Genomic DNA, 19,899 nt, shown 5'->3' on the forward strand with positions numbered 1-19,899 from the left:
CAGCTCTTCCTCCAGGTGACAGCGCTTCCTCCAGGTGACAGCGCTTCCTCCAGGTGACAATGGCTTCCTCCAGGTGACAGCTCTTCCTCCAGGTGATAGAACTTCTTCCAGGTGACAGTTCTTCCTCCAGGTGACAGCACTTCCTCCAGGTGACAATGACTTTCTCCAGGTGACAGCACTTCCTCCAGGTGACAGTGCTTCCTCCAGGTGACAGTTTTTCCTCCAGATCTCAGTGCTGACCTGCCCCAAAGAGAGCCTTGCTGTGTTGCAGGACTGCAGTGGGTCCCCGAGGTGGGTGTGTGCCCCCCGAATGTGTCCCACCCATGGCTTACCCTGTGGTGACCTGCCAGGGTGTGCTGATGGCCTCACACTGGTTTTATAGGTGATGGTGTGACTGATGTCAAGTGCCACGAAGAGTCTGTGACCATGCACCAGCTCCAGTGTAAAGGAAGCCCTGGTGTCATCCTGGGCAGTGGTTTTGGGGGTAGTGTGACATCCTCAATCCCTGTGCTGCTGGAGGATGAGCCCACATGCTGCCTGGGCATCGTGGGGTGCCTGGTGTTCCCCATGGGCAGGGGAATATGACATGGTGCCCTCCGTCAGTGTCTTCTGCAGCCTGGTCACAGAGCTGAGCCACGAGAATGGCATCTCTCTGATACAGGTGGGGAAACTGAGGCAGGGAGTAGAAAACATGCCTGGGTGTTTTCCTCTCTGGTGCCTCTGGATGGGAGGTGCTTCTCATGGGAGTGGGAATCTACAAAATTCTCCCCTGTGCTCCTCTTTCTTGCAGTGCCAGGCACTCCAGTGACCTCTTTTGTTCCAGGCTGTGGTAGTTCAGAAGATGTGGGGCTCAGGGAGAAAACAGCCCTCCCACCTCAGTATTTCTTCTCTAGCCCAATGCACCTGCTTCCCCTGGGGAGCCTGGGCAGGAGCAACCCTGGTGAAGCTGCCTGGCATCCAGAAAACCCCATGGGAGCAGGACTGATGTCCTGGAATGAGCAGCACATCCCTGCCATTCCCAGGCTTCTGACACGGCTGGGCAGCAGGGGGTGAGGAGTTGCCCAGGCAGGAGCCCTGCCCGTGTCCCCCTGGGACAGGCTCCCTGCAGAGGGCCGTGGGTGCAGGAATCCCAGTTGCAAATCCTCTCAGTATGGTGGAGTTTTATTCCCTCTTTCTTTCCAAATCCTGCTGCCCCTTCTGGAGCAGGATGATTCTGGGTGTGTAGCAGAGTCTGAAGGTGTTGGCTCAGCCAGTGCTGTCTCGTGCAAAGCTCTGTGGCTGGCAGAAGTGGATCCTTGAAATATGTGGAGTCCTACACCTGTAATTCCTCCCTTTGCCCGTGCTCCTGCCTGCAGCACCATCCCTTTTTTGCTGTGTCTCTGTGCAGAGGAGCGGAGACATGAAACTATTGGGGAGAGGAAAAAAAAAAAAAAAAAGGCATGCAGAAAAGCGCTGTGGAAAAGCAGAGCAAATTAAGCAGAGCTCTGATCTGCTTGGGTTTGTGCTTGCCAAAAATGCACCATGCATCTTAATTCGCTCTGCTGTTCAGCTCGCACTCACTGCTCTCCTGATGCCATTTCGGCGCTCTGAGCTCAGCCTTTTCAACACTTCAGTCTTCTCTTTCAGGATTTTTTTTTTTTTTTTTTTTTTTTTTGCATGTCTGATTGCAGAATCTGCTGCAGGAGGAAAGAGGGAAGCCAGGGGAGGGAGGACGGGAGCCCCGACCCTGGGTGCTCCTGCCTGCGCTTCCCGGCAGCTGCTTTGGTCCCCAGCGCATTTTTTAGGGGCTGGGGGGGATGCATTTTTTCTAGAAAGTCCTTCCTGGGTGCTCTTCAGTCGCTTTTTTCACACCCAGCCGTCTGATCTTCCTCTCGCTAGGATCCTCCAAAGAAGAAAAAAAAAAAATTAAATTGCTGTAATCCACACTGGTTTTTATTCTCTTCCAGTTCAGTTTAATCTCGCTTTCCTCTCCACCCTTATGTCCGGGTTGAGGGAGGAGGGGGGGAAACCCACCCAACGACCAAGCGAAAGGCAGCATCGTCCTCCAAAAGAGCTTGAGAAAGCAGGAGCCGAGCCAGAGCCCCTCTGCTCTCCCCCACCACAAATTTAACCCCAGCTTCAACTTTTCCTCCGCTCCCGGGGCTGAGCTGGGCTCCAGCAGTGGGGTTTTTCCCCTCTCTCCCCCCTCCTCCTACACTGATTTTAGCGGAGAGGGAGGGGGGTGGGGAATCCTTTTTATTGCGGAGCCCGGTTCTCTTTGCAAGCCTTCCTCCTCCTCCTCTTCCTCCTCCTCCTCCTCCTCCTCCCCTGCTTTTTGTGCCCGCCGCAGCAGGGCTGGCCAGGCCGGGGGAGGGAAGAGATGGGAAGGGGAGATCTCCCCCTCCTCTCCCTCTGTCTGTTTTTTTTGCAGGTGTGTCAATTTTAATTCTGCCCAGTAGGTGGGACTTGGTGACTTTCGCACCGTTTTTGTTATTTATTTATTTCCCCGGCTGCTTCTCTCTCTCCCTCCCTCCCTCCCCTCCCATCCCTCCCTCCCCAGCCTCCCGTTGCGATCCTCCGGAGCGGCTGCGGGAGCGGCGGGCGGCCGGGCCGGCATGCATCCATCCCCGCCCGCGGCCGCGGCCGCTGCCCTAGCGGGAATTACAGCCTCTCCCAGCCAGCTGCCAGCATGATTTCATCTGCTGGAGGATTTTTGCAGCTGATCGCTTGAGGTTTTGTTGTTGTTGTTTGTCTTTTTTTTTTTTTTTTTTTTTTTTTTTTTTTTCTTTTTCCTCCCTCTGTCTTTGTTTCCTTCCCCCTTTCCCCCCCTTCCCCTCCCTCCATCCCCCCTTTCCTCCTCCTCCTCTTTTTTAGAAGCAGCAATCGGAGATGGATGTCTCTCTTTGCCCTACCAAGTGCACTTTCTGGAGGGTATTTTTGCTCTGGAGCATTTGGGGAGACTATCTGCTTTCGGTGCTGGCTTGCCCTGCTAATTGTCTTTGCAGCAAGACAGACATCAATTGCAAGAAGCCGGATGATGGGAACCTCTTCCCTCTCTTGGAAGGGCAGGATTCAGGCAGCAGCAATGGCAACACAAGCATCAATATCACGGACATCTCAAGGAACATCACTTCCATGTAAGTGGGGGTCCCCCGGCTCCCCTCCCGCGGCAGGGTGCGGGCTGGGCTGCCCGTGCGGGGCTCAGGTGCCCCCGGCATCGCGGCACTGTCTGGGCTCAGCCCGGCTCCCCGGGCAGAGGATGCAGATCTGCCTTCTGCCTTACCCCATCTCACCGAAAAAACCATAAAAAGCCCAGCAACAGTTTGGCCAAGGCTTAAGAGGAATAAAGTAAATGAGATCTGATTCCTTAGCAGGAGAGAGAGCAGCAGGCAAAGATGCTAAAGCTGCTGCTTCCTTTAAGTGTTTGCTTCTGCAAGGGGAACGGGGACGCCACAGCCACACACCGCCACATATTTACCCAAATTGGGCAAGAAAAGCAAGTTCTGAGCTGTTTTTTCTTTATTGAGACTTTGTATCCAGTTAAAATGTCATTATTTTTTACATCCCCACATCAGAAAATACCCCCTTCCCTGCCCTGGCGGAGTGTATCTGGGGATCTGCGGTTTCACATTTTTAAGAGGAGGGGAAAAAAAAAATGGGACAGTGAGATGTCCCTTAAGTAGCTTATTTAATTCACATTGTTATAATTTTGTATCTCGTCGTGCTGCCGCGATAGGATTTGTGCGTTTTAGGTTCGGGGTGGTGGCGGTGGGGAGAAGCATCGGAGCGGCGAGATATTTTTAGTTGAGCACTTTGCGTTTGTTTGCATGCTTGTTTATCTGGAAAATCAACTTGAAGTTGCATTATCCTTGTTTGGAGAGGCAGTTAGCAAAGCCCATGTTAATCTCATCAGTGTGGAGTCGAGAAAGGAATATATTTCCTTCTCCTGAATCCATCATGCTCTGTGCGTGTGTGAAAAAAAAAAAAAAATTCCTCATTGCTTCCAATCTCTGCTCTTTATTTTCCAGTACATTTTTGGGTGAGATGAACTCTGAGCCATTTCATTATTCTAATGCTAATTGAAATGTGAGCATTTAGGGAAATGTAGCCCCCAGAGCAAGTTGCCAGTGGGAGTTGAGCAGAGAAGAGGTGGAATCCTTTATTCTGGCAGTTAAATGCAGCAAGGTTTGAAATGAGTAATGGAGGGTTAGTTATTTATTTATTTCCCCCTCGATGGCACGGTTGCATGGAGGGAGAGGGCTTTGGGTCTCTTCCTGAGGCTGTTTTATTTGGTCACAGTGCAGTTGCAGCAGAGCCATGGAGTAATTGCAGTGCCTCTCTCGCAGCTCTGCTCATCACCTTTGCTGGGTAAAGACGACGGGAGCCGCTTTCCCCGCTCGCTTACAGGTCCATGCAATGCCCAAGCAGGTTTTCAGCAGGTCACTGACCCTGAATCCACCACAGCCCTGCCTTCCCCTTCCCAGCAAACCTCTATAAAAACAGCAGGAATGGGGAAAGTAAATGGGGGGAGCTAATGCAACACTCCCCTTCCAATTGCCCCATATTTATCCTGCGTCGTGTGCTGGAGTGTTTTCCCTGTGATGCTGGAGGGATGAGGGTGATGCTGGGGAAGTCGGAGAAACTCGTGTTTTTTCCCTGTGCTCGCTGTTTGTTGTGGTTTAGTTTTAACCCTTTGGGGGCCGGGGAGCAGCAGGAGAGGCTGGGAAGGGTTTGGAAGCCACCAGCGCGAGCGACTGTGCCTTGTGAGATGCACAGACATCTGAACTGCTGTGAGAGGTAGTATTACACGAGTGCTTTGTGCCCAGAAAATGTCTTTACTGCTTTGAAAATGAAAAATGCTGATAAGCAGTCTGTAAAAAGGAGTGGGGAAAAAGAAAAACAAATGGACAACTACAGAAACAGATATTGGGTATTTTTTTTGGAAAGGAGCTTCTCTTAAGTTGGGGAAGGAGAAGAAGGTGCCAGTTTTTGCTGGAATTCATATGCCTCTCTGCTTCACACTGAGCAAAGCACATTTCTTTGCCCCCTGCACCACTGCTGGACCCTTGCCTCCCTTTTTGGGCTTGGGAGGGCTGAGGCACAGGACTGGGGTGAACCCCAAAATGCTCTCAGGGGCTGAGACTGGGCATGAATGAAAACTTTCCACAAGGGTCTGTGCTTACTGGGAAGGCAGTGGTGGTTTATAGGGGATGCTTATGGGAGCAGAGGGTGGATTTACATGGCAGGGATGCTTCCCAGCAAAGGGGTTACTGCTGGGAGCCAGAGTTGAGCCACTTTCATGCTCTTGTTTAGGAGGCATCAGGTCCTGCACCCTTCCAGGCTGATGTCAGGCCTCTCCTTGCCAGCCCTGACATCATGGGTGTTGGGGTAAGGGTGCCTAGAAGCCCAGCCTGGTCATGGCTGAATCACTCTGGGCATGTGAGTGTGATTCAGCCGGGCAAGGAGCAGTGTTTTCCCTCTGCTTGCCATGCTCCCCAGGGACTTGGCCTCGTTAGGCAGCTTGTGGGCAGCCAGTGGGCAAAAGCACCTTCTCCCACTGGGCTGGGGGTGAGCAGGGGAGGCTCCATCCTGTCCCAGTGGTGAGGGGTGCAGTGCCCCAGCTGGAGCCTCCCCATGAGCCTGGGGAAGGTGGTGGTCACTGCTCCATCTTGTTGCTGGCGAAAAAGCAAATGGAGTGTGGGGTGGTGAAACAACCCTGTGACCAGGCAGAGCCTTATTCTCGTCCAAAAGAGAGCTCAGCTTCCAAATCAGGGCTTGAGTGTTGCTGATGAAAGACTGCCAGAGCCAGTTCAGAGAGCTGGCTAAAAAAAAACCAATATGAGCAGTCTTGGAGGGCTTGTCCATGTTACCTCCTTGAGTGAGGGCAAGGCTCCTCTATGCCAGCCCACCCCAACCCAGCACTGGGGGCTGAGCTGACAGGAACTCTGGGTTATATCACTTCTCAGTGGCTGATGAGACACCATGAAGTGAGGACAACAGAAGAGGCACAGGGGACACCCAGCCTGTAGTGCTGCCCAAGGAGGATGGTGGGGCAGGCCAGCCCTGTACCCCACAATCGAGCCTCCTGTTGCACCCTTCAAAGGAATGGCCTTTGCTTCAGTTGCTGGTGCTTCTGGCTTCCCACACATCCTCCTTCTGGTAAAACTCAGGGCTTGGTGGCTCCTGCCCTGGCTGGGCCGAAGGGGACAGTAACACACAACCTTCTTGCAAATCCAGGTGATGCCAGGTCAGTAGTGAGGCAGTTAAAAGGCAGGAGGCTCCTGCCCTGAGATGGATGAGGAGGAGGTTGGGTTGGCTGATGTCCCTCTGCCCTTTTCCTGCATGCCCAGAAATTTACCTGATTTTGGGTTGCATCCCTAGATGTGTGACCCTGCCCACAGATCCCTGTGAGAGCTGCCAGCAGCCCTGTCCAGCCAGAGAGCCAGCTTGGACCTGGCTGACACAGCTCCAGTTTGGAGTCATGCTTCCCCTCCCAATTCCAGGAGAGGTCACCATGGGGTTGGGGATGTCAATACCATCGCCTTCCCTGTGCAGCTGGGTGGCCTTTGCTGTGTCCCCAGCCAGCTGTGACTCAGAGATGCTCAAGCTGCCCCCAGCCCATCCTCACCCGTGTGACGTGGGGCTTTACTCAGTGCAAGGCCAGCTGCACAGGCAGAACTTTGATCCCGAAGTTGCTGTGGCACAGAACCCCTTCTGGCCCGTGTGCCAAGCAGCCAGGCGTGTTTGTCACCGTGAGTCCCCAGCCTGGCACGGCAGGGGCCTAGTGGCCATGGGGCTGGTGGCATTTGGGGGGCTGGTGGCATTTGTGGGTATGGTGGCTGTGGGTCTGGTGGCCATGGGGCTGGTGGCCATGGGGCTGGTGGCAGCAGGGCTGGTTGCCGTGGGGCTGGTGGCATTTTGGGGTCTGGTGGCCATGGGGCCGGTGGCAGTGGGGCTGGTGGCAGTGGGTCTGGTGGCCGTGGGGCTGGTGGCAGCAGGACTGGTGGCCGTGGGGCCGGTGGCAGCGGGGCTGGTGGCAGTGGGGCTGGTGGCCATGGGGCTGGTGGCAGCAGGGCTGGTGGCAGTGGGGCTGGTTGCCGTGGGGCTGGTGGCAGCAGGGCTGGTGGCCATGGGGCTGGTGGCAGCAGGGCTGGTGGCAGCAGGGCTGGTGGCAGTGGGGCTGGTGGCAGCAGGGCTGGTGGCAGCGGGGCTGGTTGCCGTGGGGCTGGTGGCAGCAGGGCTGGTGGCCATGGGGCTGGTGGCAGCAGGGCTGGTGGCAGCAGGGCTGGTGGCAGCAGGGCTGGTGGCAGTGGGGCTGGTGGCAGCGGGGCTGGTGGCAGCAGGGCTGGTGGCAGCAGGGCTGGTGGCAGCGGGGCTGGTGGCAGTGGGGCTGGTGGCCGTGGGGCTGGTGGCAGCAGGGCTGGTGGCAGTGGGGCTGGTGGCTGCAGGGCTGGTGGCAGTGGGGCTGGTGGCAGTGGGGCTGGTGGCAGCGGGGCTGGTGGCAGCAGGGCTGGTTGCCGTGGGGCTGGTGGCTGCAGGGCTGGTGGCAGTGGGGCTGGTGGCAGCAGGGCTGGTGGCTGCAGGGCTGGTGGCAGCGGGGCTGGTGGCATTTTGGGGCTGGTGGCAGCGGGCCGGCCGTCGGGGCGCCGGGCCGGGTCTCGCCCCGCTGCAGCGTGGGCAGCGGCTGCGTGCGCCGGCACGGTGCGTGCGTGGGGAAGGACACACGGAGGAGTTTGCCATCTGGGCCTCCCTACTCCTCAGCTGTTGCTATGGCACTGCGGAGATGCTGCTAGGCAGGCGGTGGTGGCCTGCGTGTGTCACCCCTGGGCTCCCTCGAGGGAGGGAGATGTCCCCGGTATGTAAAGCCTCACTCTTTGCCCAGCCTCACCAGGGGGGCTCTGTGGTAAAACACGCTTGATGGGCGGATATTCAGGGTGTATCTGTGCAGCTTGTAGCTGCTGTCAACAAGGTGAGGTGAATTCAGAGCAACCCAAGAGGAGGTGGCTCACTGTGGAGAGATGAAGGATTTTCGGGTCTCACTGGCAGGGGCAAGAGGAAGCACCTTGCTCCCCTCCATAGGCCAGAAGAGCATGTTCATCCTTTCCTTGGGGCTGTCCCAGCCGTGGCAGCACCGTGCCTGCCGTGGGCCTGGCCGGGGGTGGCAGAGCCACGTCAGCGCTGGGAGCCGTGGGGGGAGCACGCAGCCCCCACTCGCTGTGAGGGAGCTGGAGCATGTGGAGAGGGGGAGAGAGAGGGGGTGCTGGCAGCACAGCACCCCTTCCCTGCTGGTGCGGGGAGAGCTCAGCTCGGGGAGTGCTCCTGGTGCCATGTCTGGGGAGGAGGCGAGAAGGAAAGACCAGGCCTCTTCCTGGCAGGGCTGGAGGGAGCAGAACTTGCTTTGGTGACCCAAACAGCCATGAGAAAGGCTCCTGTGATGCTCAAATTATTGACTGCTCTGCTTCAGACAACAGGCACAAACTTTTCTCCTCTCTGTGAATCAGCCACGTTGTGCCCAGTGTGCCCTGTGTACTACTACTCTCCAGAGATGAAGGGCTCTGTGTTCCCAAAGCCTCTCATCTCCTGGTCCCAGAGGCTTTGGCTGCTCTAGAGACAATCAAAAAGGCCCCTGATTCAATCCATCTTGGATTTGCAGGGCTCTTGTTCATGCAGAGCACCTATTCTGAAGGATGTTGGGATTGGGGAGTGCAGCACCAAGCTTTGAGCACAGAAAAGGGTGTAGAGATATTTGGGACAAAGAGTTGGGCTGAGATACATGGTCTTGATGCTCTAGAGGTGATTTAAGCCAGAAGCAGTGATCTGTATCCTCCCCCTTTCCTGTGGGCTGGCTGTTGGCTCCTTGCCCTGCTCTTACAGCCTTTCTCTCTGCTGACCAGTCCTGGAGAGAGGCACTTTCTGGGCACAGGTGATGTCAGGTATTTCTTCAGGAAGGAAACAGTTTTGGTGCTGGCCAGCACTTCCCAGACTTTTTCTGAGCCAAACATGGGGCCTGAGCTGCTGGTCTGACAGGAGGAGCTGGTGGCCCAGATGGTTTCAGGGTGCATGTGACATCTCCCAAGTCCTCATGTCCTGCAGGTTTTGGGGAGGTCTAAATTGTTTCTGACTGGTGGATTGTCTCCTTATAGTTGGAGAGGTGAGACAGAGGTGTTTCAGGTGCAGGACAGATGTTTAACAGGAGGAAGAAGAGGCTGAGGAAGGAGCTGCCTTGTTGTCCTTGGAGTCTTAGAGGAGTGTTGCCTCTGTCTAAGGGCTTTTGTAGAGCTCAGTCAGGGAAAGCTTTCTGGATCTGCTTTGCATTATTAGCTCACTCCTGTGAAGCAAAGCATCTTCATGTGCTTCAGCATGAGGCTGCTCAAGGTCTCCCCCAGCCCTGTGACCATCCCTGCTCCCAGCACTGCTGGGCCTCTCAGTGAGCCCCCCAAGCAGTCCCTCAGATGTCCCATGGGATCACCTTTGGGGAGCCCTGCAGGCAGGGTGGGCTTGGTGATGCTTCCCAGTGCCACCCTGTCACACCAGCTTGTCCTGCTCGGTGAAGAGCCCCTGTTTGGTGTTGTCCAGGAGTTTATGGCTGGATTTGGTGCATCCCATTTAGGGGGCTGCTGACAAGTGGGAAATAAACCAAGCTCTAATCCTGTCAGGCTTCCCAAGTGAGTGTTACTAGTGCTTGTAACTCGGAGTGTTGTCAGCAGGCACTGTGGAGTAGCAGTGGTTCAGTGTTTCCTGCAGAGGGGGTCTCGACAGGTGGTGCAGGTGCTCTCTGAGCAGCTGTGTCTGGGCTCTGCTCTCCCCCAAATCCTCTTGCTCTCCCCTCTGCACCAAGGGGCGCACACACAGCAAACTGCCATCGAGGAGGTGCTGTGGGCGAGTTCCTTGCTCAGAGGCTGCACTTTGTGCCCTGGCTGGATATCGCAGCACTTTGTGCCCACACGAGGAGATGAGGACCAGCAGCCCACTCACCTCTTGTGGTTCTCTCCTGAGATCCACGCACACAGCACCAGGACCACGGTGCCGCACCGTGCTGTCCCCTCATCCCGGGCTGGGGCTGTCGGTGCAGGAGCGCTGGCAAACGAGAAACCCCGCGGATGCTCCACAGCTCCCGGCCGAGCCTCCACCCTGCGCCTCGCTGGGGCGGCCGGAGCCCGGCTCAGCCGCGGCTGCTCTGCCCGGCGCATCCCGGCTGCTCCGCTCCGCTATTCCGTCTGGAGGCGGCTGTGCCGCTAGAGGGCAAGCGGCAGCGCCAGACAGCCGGGCTCCGGGCTCAGGGGTGCGGGCTGCGGGATGCAGGGTGCGAGATGCGGGATGCGGGATGCGGGATGCGGGATGCGACATTCAGGATGCGGGATGCGGGATGCAGGGTGCGAGATGCGGGATGCGGGATGCGGGGTGCGAGATGCGGGATGCGGGATGCGGGATGCGGGATGCGGGATGCAGGGTGCGAGATGCGGGATGCGGGATGCGGGATGCGGGATGCGGGATGCAGGGTGCGAGATGCGGGATGCAGATGCGGGATGCGGGATGCGGGATGCGGGATGCAGGGTGCGAGATGCGGGATGCGGGATGCGGAATGCGGAATGCGGGATGCGGGATGTGGGATGCGGGATGCGGGATGCGGGATGCAGATGCGGGCTCCGGGATGCAGGCTCCAGGCTCCGAGATGCGGAATGCGGGATGGTGGCTCCGGTGCTGGCGGGGTGCGGGGTGCGGAGTGCGGGATGAAGGATGCTCGGAGCCGCACCGGAGCACCGGGGGCTGCGGGGCTGCGGGAGCTGCGGGGCTCGGGGACCAGGTCACCGCCTGCTCGCTGCCTCACTGAGAGGCTTTGCTCTGTGTGCCCGAGCTGCTGGACCCCTCCCGGGCTCTCACCTGCTCCCTAGCTCGGCATCCCCGTTCCTGTGGAGTGTGGGATGGTCCCTATGGCCCGAGCGGGTTGTTGGGTCATGGCTTTGTTCTCGGTGCTGCTGCGGGAGGATGTGGTCAGTGCAAGACACAGCCCCAGCCCGGCTGTGAATTGAGGTGATTTGCAGCTTTTTGGATGGTATTGGCCCGGCCAAAGCAGTGAGAGGGTGTTGCTGGGCAAGCAGTGCCTGATGGGGTCATGACCTGCCCTGTGTGACCAGTTTCTGGCTGTGATCCTACAAGGAAGCCTCTAATAGGTCTGTGCCTTTGACTGATGGGGGAGCTGAGGCTCAGAGCAGTGGTGGAGCTGGCCTGCAAGAAGCAGAGTGAGGATGGACATCCTCTAGCCCAGCACTGGCCAGGGTTTAGGGAGAGGCCAGGCATGGAGGGAGGGCCATGATAAACCAATAAACGAGGCTGTACTATTGGTCCTGTTGTGTTTAGCAGACATGAGAGAGCCCCACTGGGAAATCCTGGAGGCAGAGACAAGAGGGCACAAGCTGAGAGCTGTCTCTGAGGGCCTCCAGAATAGGTAAAATGTTCTTTGCTCCTTTGATTAAACCTCTGCTGCACAGGCTGGATGGAGGTCAGAGAGCTAAAGAGAACACATGTCCTTCTCCAAGGGAGGAAGGCTGAGAAGAGCCTGGTGTGAGACAGAGCAAGGGTGAGTGAGGGCAGGAATCTGGCCTTGACCCTGTGACATCCTCCAAGTGCAGCCTCTGGGATTATCTCATTTTCCCTGCTGGCTATTGCCAAGGGCTGCCAGCATGAGGGAAAGGCTGTGACACCCTGTGGTCCTGCAATAAAACAGCAAATGGACCCCCAGCAGAGGCAACATTTGGGTGGATGTGTGTTGGGGAGTACGTGATGGATCATGGAGCCATGATACTGCTCAGGGCCTGTGCTTCACTTCAGCTGAAGAAAGGGGGACTAAAACTTCCCTGGAGTCCACTTGGAACACTGCACTGGGATCAGTGCCCAGCTCACAGGGGCACTGCACCAACCATGCTGGGTATCCCCATCTCCCAGGTACTGCCCAATTTCCAGACCCCAAGGAACAGGGGGCCCTCCCTGTTCCCCTCTGTGTGAGACCTTGCTTGTCGGGAAGAGTGGCACCAGGAAAACATGTGCTGTATTTTTAGCTTGTTTTCATTTGCTGTAGCAGTGGAGGAGCTGAAGGAGAAGCCAGAGCCATGTGCACAGCCAGCTTTCCTCCAGCTGCCTGCCTGTGTTTTGGTGTGGTGGATAATGGAGCCTGGTAGTGGCCGTGCCCTTCCTGTACCTGCATGTGACATCACCCCCAGCTTTGGTCTGCCTGAATAAAAACTGCCTTTTTAATTAAAAACAAAATTCCCAGCAGTGGAGCAGAGAGGTCAGGAAGGATTCCCAAGGGAGTTTGATAGCACATGTGACACTTGAGGTGCTTATTCTTGACTACAGTGCTTGTTGAAGTGACAATTAATGGTCTTGGGATCCCAGGGAAGGATGCAGGGAGAGGCTGAGCCCAAGTGCTGCCCCCATGCAGCCTCCTGCCTGCAGCTCTCCTACAGCTCTGTGCTGGGCTCAGTTGTGCTGGGAAGGGGACAGGGCACTGGTGCCTCTGCTGCCAGTTCTGCACTGCCCCTGGGACTGAGAAATGGGTAGGAGCAGATGTGAGCATGGTAAAGTCCTCATTGTTCTGGGTTGTGCAAGGCTGTCTCTTAACTAGTTCTCACCAGGAGGTTCCCACTAGGAAATGTTAATGTGAAAATGCTCAAACAGATGCTGGGAATCTGAGTGCTGCTAAGGACCCTGCATGCTCAGGGTCTTGCCAGGATAAATTAGGAATATGAATGCTCAGCTGAGCTGCAGAAATGCCAGGCTCTAACTCCTGACCCTGCCAGGTCATGAAGCCACATGGGGGAGATTTTGGGTGCCTGCAGCTGCTGACTTTTCTTCTGCTCCTGGAGCAGCTTTGGCCTCATCCCCCACCCCAGCTCTCCATGGAAATGCTGTGCAGTGACCTGGGCTGGGAACAAGCAGTCCTGGCTCTCCAGTCTGTTATCCAGCTGTGCAAATGCTCCCTTGGGCTGCCTGCCCTCCTCCTGCCTGCTCCTAACCTGGGCAGACAAGGCCCTTGTGTCCCTCCCAGTACAGATGGGATTGCCTGTGGGGAGCTCCGTCACTTCTGTGACAGGAAAAATCTCTCTTGTCCCCAGAACTCTTTCCTCCAGGATGTGGCTGGGTGTTCCTGGGGCAGTGAGGTGGATCCTGGCTTTGTCTGTGTCATGCTCTCCCAGACAAAACATAATCCCAGGAAAAGTAAGGTGGAAGCCCCCGAGTCACTTGGTGGCTGCTGCTGAGCAGCCTGTGGAGCAAGCAGAGTTCAGTGGGACACAGGGTTGAGGATGCTGTGTGTTCCCAGCTCCCCAGCCTGCTGAGAACATCCCTTCCTCGCTTTGTGCCTCTTCAGAGAAGCTGAATCTTACTGGGGACTCTTTCCTCTTTTGAGTCTCTCATGGGCTCTGGACACATGGGTGCTTCCAGCTCACAGTCCCAGACTCTGCAGGGGAGAGGGCAGAGTGGCACAGAGCTGAATCAACATCAGAGCAGCTCTCTTGGAAGTGTTGTGCCCCTCATTTCAGGTCGGGGCAGATGCTGAAGGGTGTTCTTGGAGCATCAAAGCAAAGCCTGAGCCTGGGGAGTGCGGGCAGGGCACTGCTCACTGCAGGGATGATGGCTGGGCAGGGAGGGGCAACAGGGAGCTCTGCAGGGCTGGCACTGAGAGGGTTAATGGCAAGGTGCAGGATACAGCTGGAGCGGACTTGGGAGAGGCAGAGCCTGATGAGTCTGAAGAGGTATCAGGTGGAAGAGCTGAGCTGTGGATGCTGAGAGATGCTGGGGGCTGTGTGTGAGGGAGGCAGCAGTCGCTCTCCTTGCAGGATGCTGTGTGTTGGTTTTGAGGAGAGAAGCTGGAGCAGGATGCTCTCAGGTAAGAAGCTGTGTGGGTTGCCTGTCCTGGCTCTGGGAGGGATGTCAGTGTCTGTGGCTGGCTGCTGGAGCAGCCCTGGCTGTTGGTGTGGTGTTTTTGTGTTGGTGCCTGTGTACCCCCAGCCCTTTGTGGGTTCATCCTCTGGCCCTTGGCTCCTTGCTTGTAGCTGAGATGCCATCCCAGGGCTGAGAGGAACCACTGTGTACACCTCTGCCTGGAAATACTCCTCCCTGTGCCTTGTCCTGCCTGTGCTCTCCTCCAGGACCTGATAGCTGAGGTGTCTGATGCTCCCAGCCCTTCCTTCCAGGAGGGATGGTGGTGGAATCCTTAAGCTTTGCCCCAGGCTGGTCCCCAGACCTAGACAGAGTGCTCAGCACCCAGCATGTTCTGGCCCCAAGGGAAGGATCCCTGCCTTCCAAGAGGCACGGGTAGCACAGATTTATTTATTCGGAGACTTAATTAGCATCTTTAAATATTAAATAGTAAACAAACTGCGTCTAGTGGGATCAACGTTTACAAGCTGGGATTTTTTTTTTTCTTCTCCTCTCTGGGACAAGCACTTGTTTTTAAGTGTTTGGGGAGGAGCAGCTGTGTGTGGGCTCTGGTTGATGGGCGAGGGATGGACCCACAGCGCTGCTGGTGAAGGAGGGGGAGCAGACAGGGATGAAGGGGCAGGAGGGCTTGGGAAAAATGGGGCAGAGAAGCAGGGGTGTGTGCCTGGAGCATGGATGTTGGGGAATTGCAGAGCCAAGTGCTGGATTTTGGCATTTCCTGCAGGATGTGTCATTCCCTCCTGCCCAGGCACGTGGAAAGGGACAGGCAGGAGATGGAAGCTCCTGCCTCAGCACAGCTAATTGCAATCAAAAGGTGGTGGTCCCTGCAAGGGGAGGTGGTTTGCAGCTGATCTGCATCCTATTATCTCTGCAAATGGAGGCCTGCCTGGTAGCAGATTACACTGGGGGTTATTTATTGGCAAAGCACTGTACAGTTTTAATTTTTCCTTTTTGCTTATTCAGGCTTTAGCTCCAGAGGAAAATAGCCTGGGGTGGCTTTGAAATGGATTCTCTCTGCCCCATTAACTTATTCAGTGAGTTTAATGGGCCTTTTTTTCTCTGAGCCTTGAAGCCATCATTAAAAGGCAGAGATTTATAAAAGCAAAGATACTCCTGAGCTTTAGTCAAACTTTGGGGGAGCGGGAGGGGGGAAATGGTGTTGCTGCTGTCTGTGGTTCTGGTGTTGCTATTGTGCCTCTCTGGAAGTTTTACACGGATAAGGGGACCAGCTTGTTTGGGATGCTGGCCATGTGTCTCTGCTGAGGGTCTGTGGGGTCAGCTGGGCTGTGGGTGAGTCCTCACCTGCAAATGATGGGATGTTATTTGGGCTCTATTGCCCAGTGTGACCTGGCTGGGCTGCAAAGCTGCATCTCTCCAGGCTGAAAGAGAGGGACTTCTCTTGCTTTGTGTGGGCTGCTCACAACTTTATTTTCACCTCTTTTATGCCAGGGCTGGGCAGGGCTCGTTGGGTGTCTGTGGTCAGTGCTTGGAGCTGTTCCCCTCCATCCCTCTCTCTGCTAGTGGCATGGGTCTAATTGCACTCCTGTGCTGAGCAGCCCAGTGCTGCACGAGGTTGGGGTTTGCAGTCCTGCAGGGATTGCACTGGTTTAGCATGTGGCCTCCTGTATCTGTTACAAAATAGGGAAGTGTATGGAGAATGAGACTGAGATGAAATGTCTGAGTGAATTCCTCCTTGTTCTGGTTCTTCTAGGATCAACCTCTCCACTTCTTCTTTTGCAAGCCTCTTTTTGAGGAGTGAATGTAGGAGCCTGCAAGGTGTGGGCTGGCATGTCAGCTGAGAGCACCCTCCTGCTGGCATGGCTGAGGCTTTGCTCCCCAGACCATCATTTGCTGCAAATGCCACTTCTGGAGGGGCAGCCTGTGCCTTGTACCACTGACAGAGAAGAGCTGGGGGCAGCAGGATGTGTGTCCTGCCTCACTCCTGGATGTTGAGCTGTCACCTCCTGGGCTGGCAGAGACCAACCATGGTGTGCTCCAAAGTGGTGATGTCACAACATGGTGCAGTTGCTGTGCTGGGACAACTTTTCAAATATATTTCTTTTCTTGCTTGACATGCAGTGTGAGCAGGCCAAGTGTAACTCTTGTGACTCTGTGCCCAGCCTGGCACCTGCCAACTCAGGACAGTCAGGGCTGGGAGATTTGTGATAGCTGGAGACCCAAACATGCTGCCATGCTGTGCAGGAAAGAACCTGCTTGCCCATAGTGATGTGCTCAGGGTCACACGAGTGGGGCTGACCCCAACCCCTGGCTACTGCTGGGTGCCAGGAGCAGCTGGAAAATGGGACTGGAGAGTGGGTGAGGTGACTCATGTGTGAATGTGCTGGTGGCCCTGGGGCTGGCTCACCACCCCCTCCACGGGGTGGAGGCTCAGCAGACCATGACCCTGCCTGCCTCCAGCCTGGCAGCCCTGTCCCTTGGCAGGGGGAGAAACCAGGGAGGGGCTGTGGGGCTTGCCAGGAGGAATGAAGGGCCCCCAGCTCCAGGAGGAGATGTCTGAGGGCTTGTTTGTAGCTTCCCTGGAGGCACTGACCACCAAGGCTGCCCTTGGAATGCTGCCCTGTGGCAGTGGTGGGACAAGGATGCACTGGAGCAACCCAGAGGTTGTTGTGGCCAAGCAGAAGCCAGCTGCAGCATGCAGCCATGCTGGGATAGGGATGGTTCCCCAGGATGGCCTGTCTGTGACCCCCAGAACAAGGGGGAGGCTCCTTGGAGATCCATCAGCTCCCCCATCCCTCCCCAGGTCAAGGCGGTCAGTGGAAGGAGATGCTCATTTCCTAATAAAGACCCATAAAATGCACTTCTCCCCTGCCCCTGTAAATCCTTGCCTCCCCTGTGCTACCTGCTGTGTAAATTGCTGCTGACCCTGTAAATCACCCTCTGCTTTGCTCTTCCTCCCCTGAATCCAGCCCTTCCTTGTAAATCCTCCATCCCCATTAGTTTTCCACTGCTGACCCCCTTGCTCTGCCTGTGCTGTAAATCCTGAGCCCTGGTGAGCCTGGGGGAATGGGTGGGGTGATGGAGGGCAGCTGTCCCACCATGGGTTAATCCTTCCCACCAGCTCCTCCAGGGCTCACTTGCCAGTGGGAGCTGGAGGACATTTTGCCTGGCTGCCTGCAGGGAAGGTCATCCTTGTGCTGCAAGCAGGGCTGGGCTGCAGCCAGCTGGCTGTAAACTGGAGGGTGTTGGTATCCCAGCCCTCAGCAGAGCTCCTGGGGATGGCTGCTCCCCCAGGACACATTTCTGAGATGTAAAAATAGCTGGAGCAAAGAGAAAATCTCTTTTTATCCCTTGAGTGCTTGGGGTCATGCCATAGTTTAGCTTTGCCATGCCCCTGTGTAATCTCCCTTCAGTGGGCACTGAAGGAGCTTGGGCAAGAGGTCCCTTGTGTAATGGAGAATTGTCACCTGAGCTTCTGCTGGATGAATTCTTTCTGAATCTTGAGTTGCTGGGATGACCCTGATGTGTTTTTTTTTTTTTTTTATTTTGAAATAGCGTGTAAGATCTGAGGCAAAGGGTCTGACAGAGACCTGACCTGATGGAGGTGTGGGAAGCCAAACATCAGCTCAGTGCCACGACCTGGGTGTGCTAGGATGTGCCAGGGGAGGTGGGAAAGGCTGTGTCTGGAGCTCATGGCCTGTCCTGATACAGGCTGGAAGTGCTGCTGTGCTGTGGCTGGCTGGGCTGTCCCAAGGGTGTGCAGGCAGCTGGCACCAGGCAGGTTTATCTGGTGTGCAGATTACTGAGCCTTTCTAAACCCTGGTGAGCAGAAAGCAGTGACACTCCAGCACAGCTGCCTTTTTCCTCCTAATGGGCAGGAGTGAGTGATACCCTGAAATGCAGGAGCAGCTCTGCCCTGCTCCCACAGAGGTCAGTGGGGCACAGTCAGAGTTGGGATGAGGTCACCCATGGCAGTGTTTTGGGACAGTGCTGTCCAAAAAACTGCTGTGTGAGCACAGGACTTACAGCCTCTGCTTGGCTCACTGGGGAAGAAAATGCTCCAAGAGATCTGAGTGCCTTGTGATGTGGCTTTCTGAGCAGCTCAGTCCTCGAGGTATGAGTGGGAAACCGGGGTACCACCCTAGAGCAGGGGAGTGCAGCCTTTCCTCACCTTTCTCTGCAAGTCCCAGGCCTGGAGAGCTCCTCAGCTGCCTGAGTGGCTCAGGGTTTGGTTTACAGAAGTGCTGGCCCTGACCCAGCATGGGCTGTATGTGTCCCCTGGAAAGGCACTGACCCATGCCCCTCGTGGCTCAGCTCTCCCTGATCACCCTGACTGTGCCAGAAAATTTGCAAGAAAGATGTGGAGATGCTCAAGATGGCTGGTTCAGGCATTAATATGAACTGTTGGTGATGTTCTGCGATGGACCTGGGCTTGACCCAGCTGGGTGTTTCCTTTAGACCTTCCTCCTGTTGCCAAACATTTTTTTTAAAATTAGTTTTTCTCCTGTATCTTGTGTCTGAGCTGTGTATTAGCACTGGGCTTAGGATGCTGCTGTGCTGTGCCTTTGGGAGGAGGATGGAAGAGATGATGTGTTTGGTGGGAGCACAGGGATGCTAAGCAGCAGTGGGAAAGGCAGGGGGCAGCGGAGGAGAGCAGAGGCAGATTTTCCAAATCCATATAAATAGCAAAAATAAATTTCCAGCAAACGCTTCCAGTCCTGCAGTATTAAGAAAGTGAAGCACTAGAGGATAAGGAAAGCATGAGCAATAACAGCAGGGATTTAGAAAGAATAAATCTTGCCAGACAAACCTGATTGCTTTTTCTTTTTGATGGAATCACAAAATTAGTGTCTGAGCAGGACGTGGAAATCCTAATATATTTGGATTTAGCAAAGCATTTGATATAGTGTCTCACCAAATCTTACTCTCAAAATTAGTTCAGTTTGCCTTGGATACGATGCTGCCAAATGGACTGAGAACTGGCTTAGGGCCCTAAACTAACAGTGATGGGCTGTGTTTGGGGAGAGGGGGAGCAGAGCTACAACCTGGCTATTCTCACTGAAAAAACTGCAAAGCAAAACAACAGAAACCCCCAAAATAATAATTAAAAAAAAATCCAGGAATGTGGTCTGAGTTTGAGTCACCTTATTATGGGAATATTGACAAACTGGAGCGAGTTCAGAAGCAAACAGAATGGGGGAAAAGGCATCAGAGGGGTCGGATTAGCCGCGGAGGGAGGCTGGGGGCTGAGAAATGCCAGGGCTGGAGGCATTTCAGGGAGGAGCAGGTGGCGGCCAGCGGGCTGGGTGGACATTTGGGAGCTGGCAGGGAGCAGCACCTCGGAGCCTTCGCCCCCGCACGCACAGACCCGCCGGGCTCCCATTTCACGGCTCGTATTTCCAGATATTAGCGGCTAAGCAGGCAGAGTATTCACCGTGACTGTCAGAAAGAACATCCCTGCCCGGGGGAGCCGGGCACGTTTCCTCAGGGAAAATCCTGAGTCTTGGAACGAGCACGAGGAGATGGCCCCGGGTGATTTGTGTCAGTAGCTGGGGATTTTTTTCCTGGATTGTGGACTTGGATGGGAAGCTGAGGGTTGATTGTAGCTGCTTGGAGGTGCTGCCTCCTGCGATATTTATCTCCACCTCACAGGCATTTATTTATCATTGGGAAAAAGGCTGGGAAACTGCTGGTGACAGCTGGAATGCAGATGTGTCCCCAAGGCAGAATGGCCAAGTCCCTTCATGTTTAAAGCTTCTGGAAAGGTGATGACCCTCTGGTCACTTTGCAGAGGAAGGACAGGACAGCTTGATGCTGCTCACAGGATTTTGTGTGAGGAGCTGTCTGTAGAAAGTGGGAAGGATGAGGTTTTCCAGGAGGTCCATCCCTGAAGCTGTCAGTCCAGCATGCTGAGCTCTAGGAGTCCTTCAGCACTCAGCTGGGTCCTGGGAGGGATGCTGAGTGTGTGGAGGCTCTTGGCATAGCTGCAGGGCTGCTCACAAGGTGAGCTCTCAGTGATGGCTG

At 55.5% G+C, this 19,899-nt stretch overlaps 1 protein-coding gene across 3 annotated transcripts in view; it reads left to right on the forward strand.

The window, feature by feature from the left end:
- The first annotated feature begins 2,330 nt into the window (after positions 1 to 2,330).
- Positions 2,331 to 19,899, forward strand: part of NTRK3 (neurotrophic receptor tyrosine kinase 3) — a 203,200-nt gene continuing 185,631 nt past the window's right edge. Inside the window, exon 1 of one of the 3 annotated variants that reach the window (XM_056499873.1) lies at positions 2,331 to 3,116. In XM_056499873.1, the coding sequence (XP_056355848.1) occupies positions 2,869 to 3,116 (248 nt within the window). In that variant the 5' untranslated portion in view covers positions 2,331 to 2,868. The remainder of the gene's footprint in view (positions 3,117 to 19,899) is intronic. The other 2 variants (XM_056499871.1, XM_056499872.1) reach the window with 2 other exon arrangements.

Source organism: Oenanthe melanoleuca, chromosome 10 (assembly GCF_029582105.1).
Source record: "Oenanthe melanoleuca isolate GR-GAL-2019-014 chromosome 10, OMel1.0, whole genome shotgun sequence".
NCBI classification, from domain to species: domain Eukaryota; kingdom Metazoa; phylum Chordata; class Aves; order Passeriformes; family Muscicapidae; genus Oenanthe; species Oenanthe melanoleuca.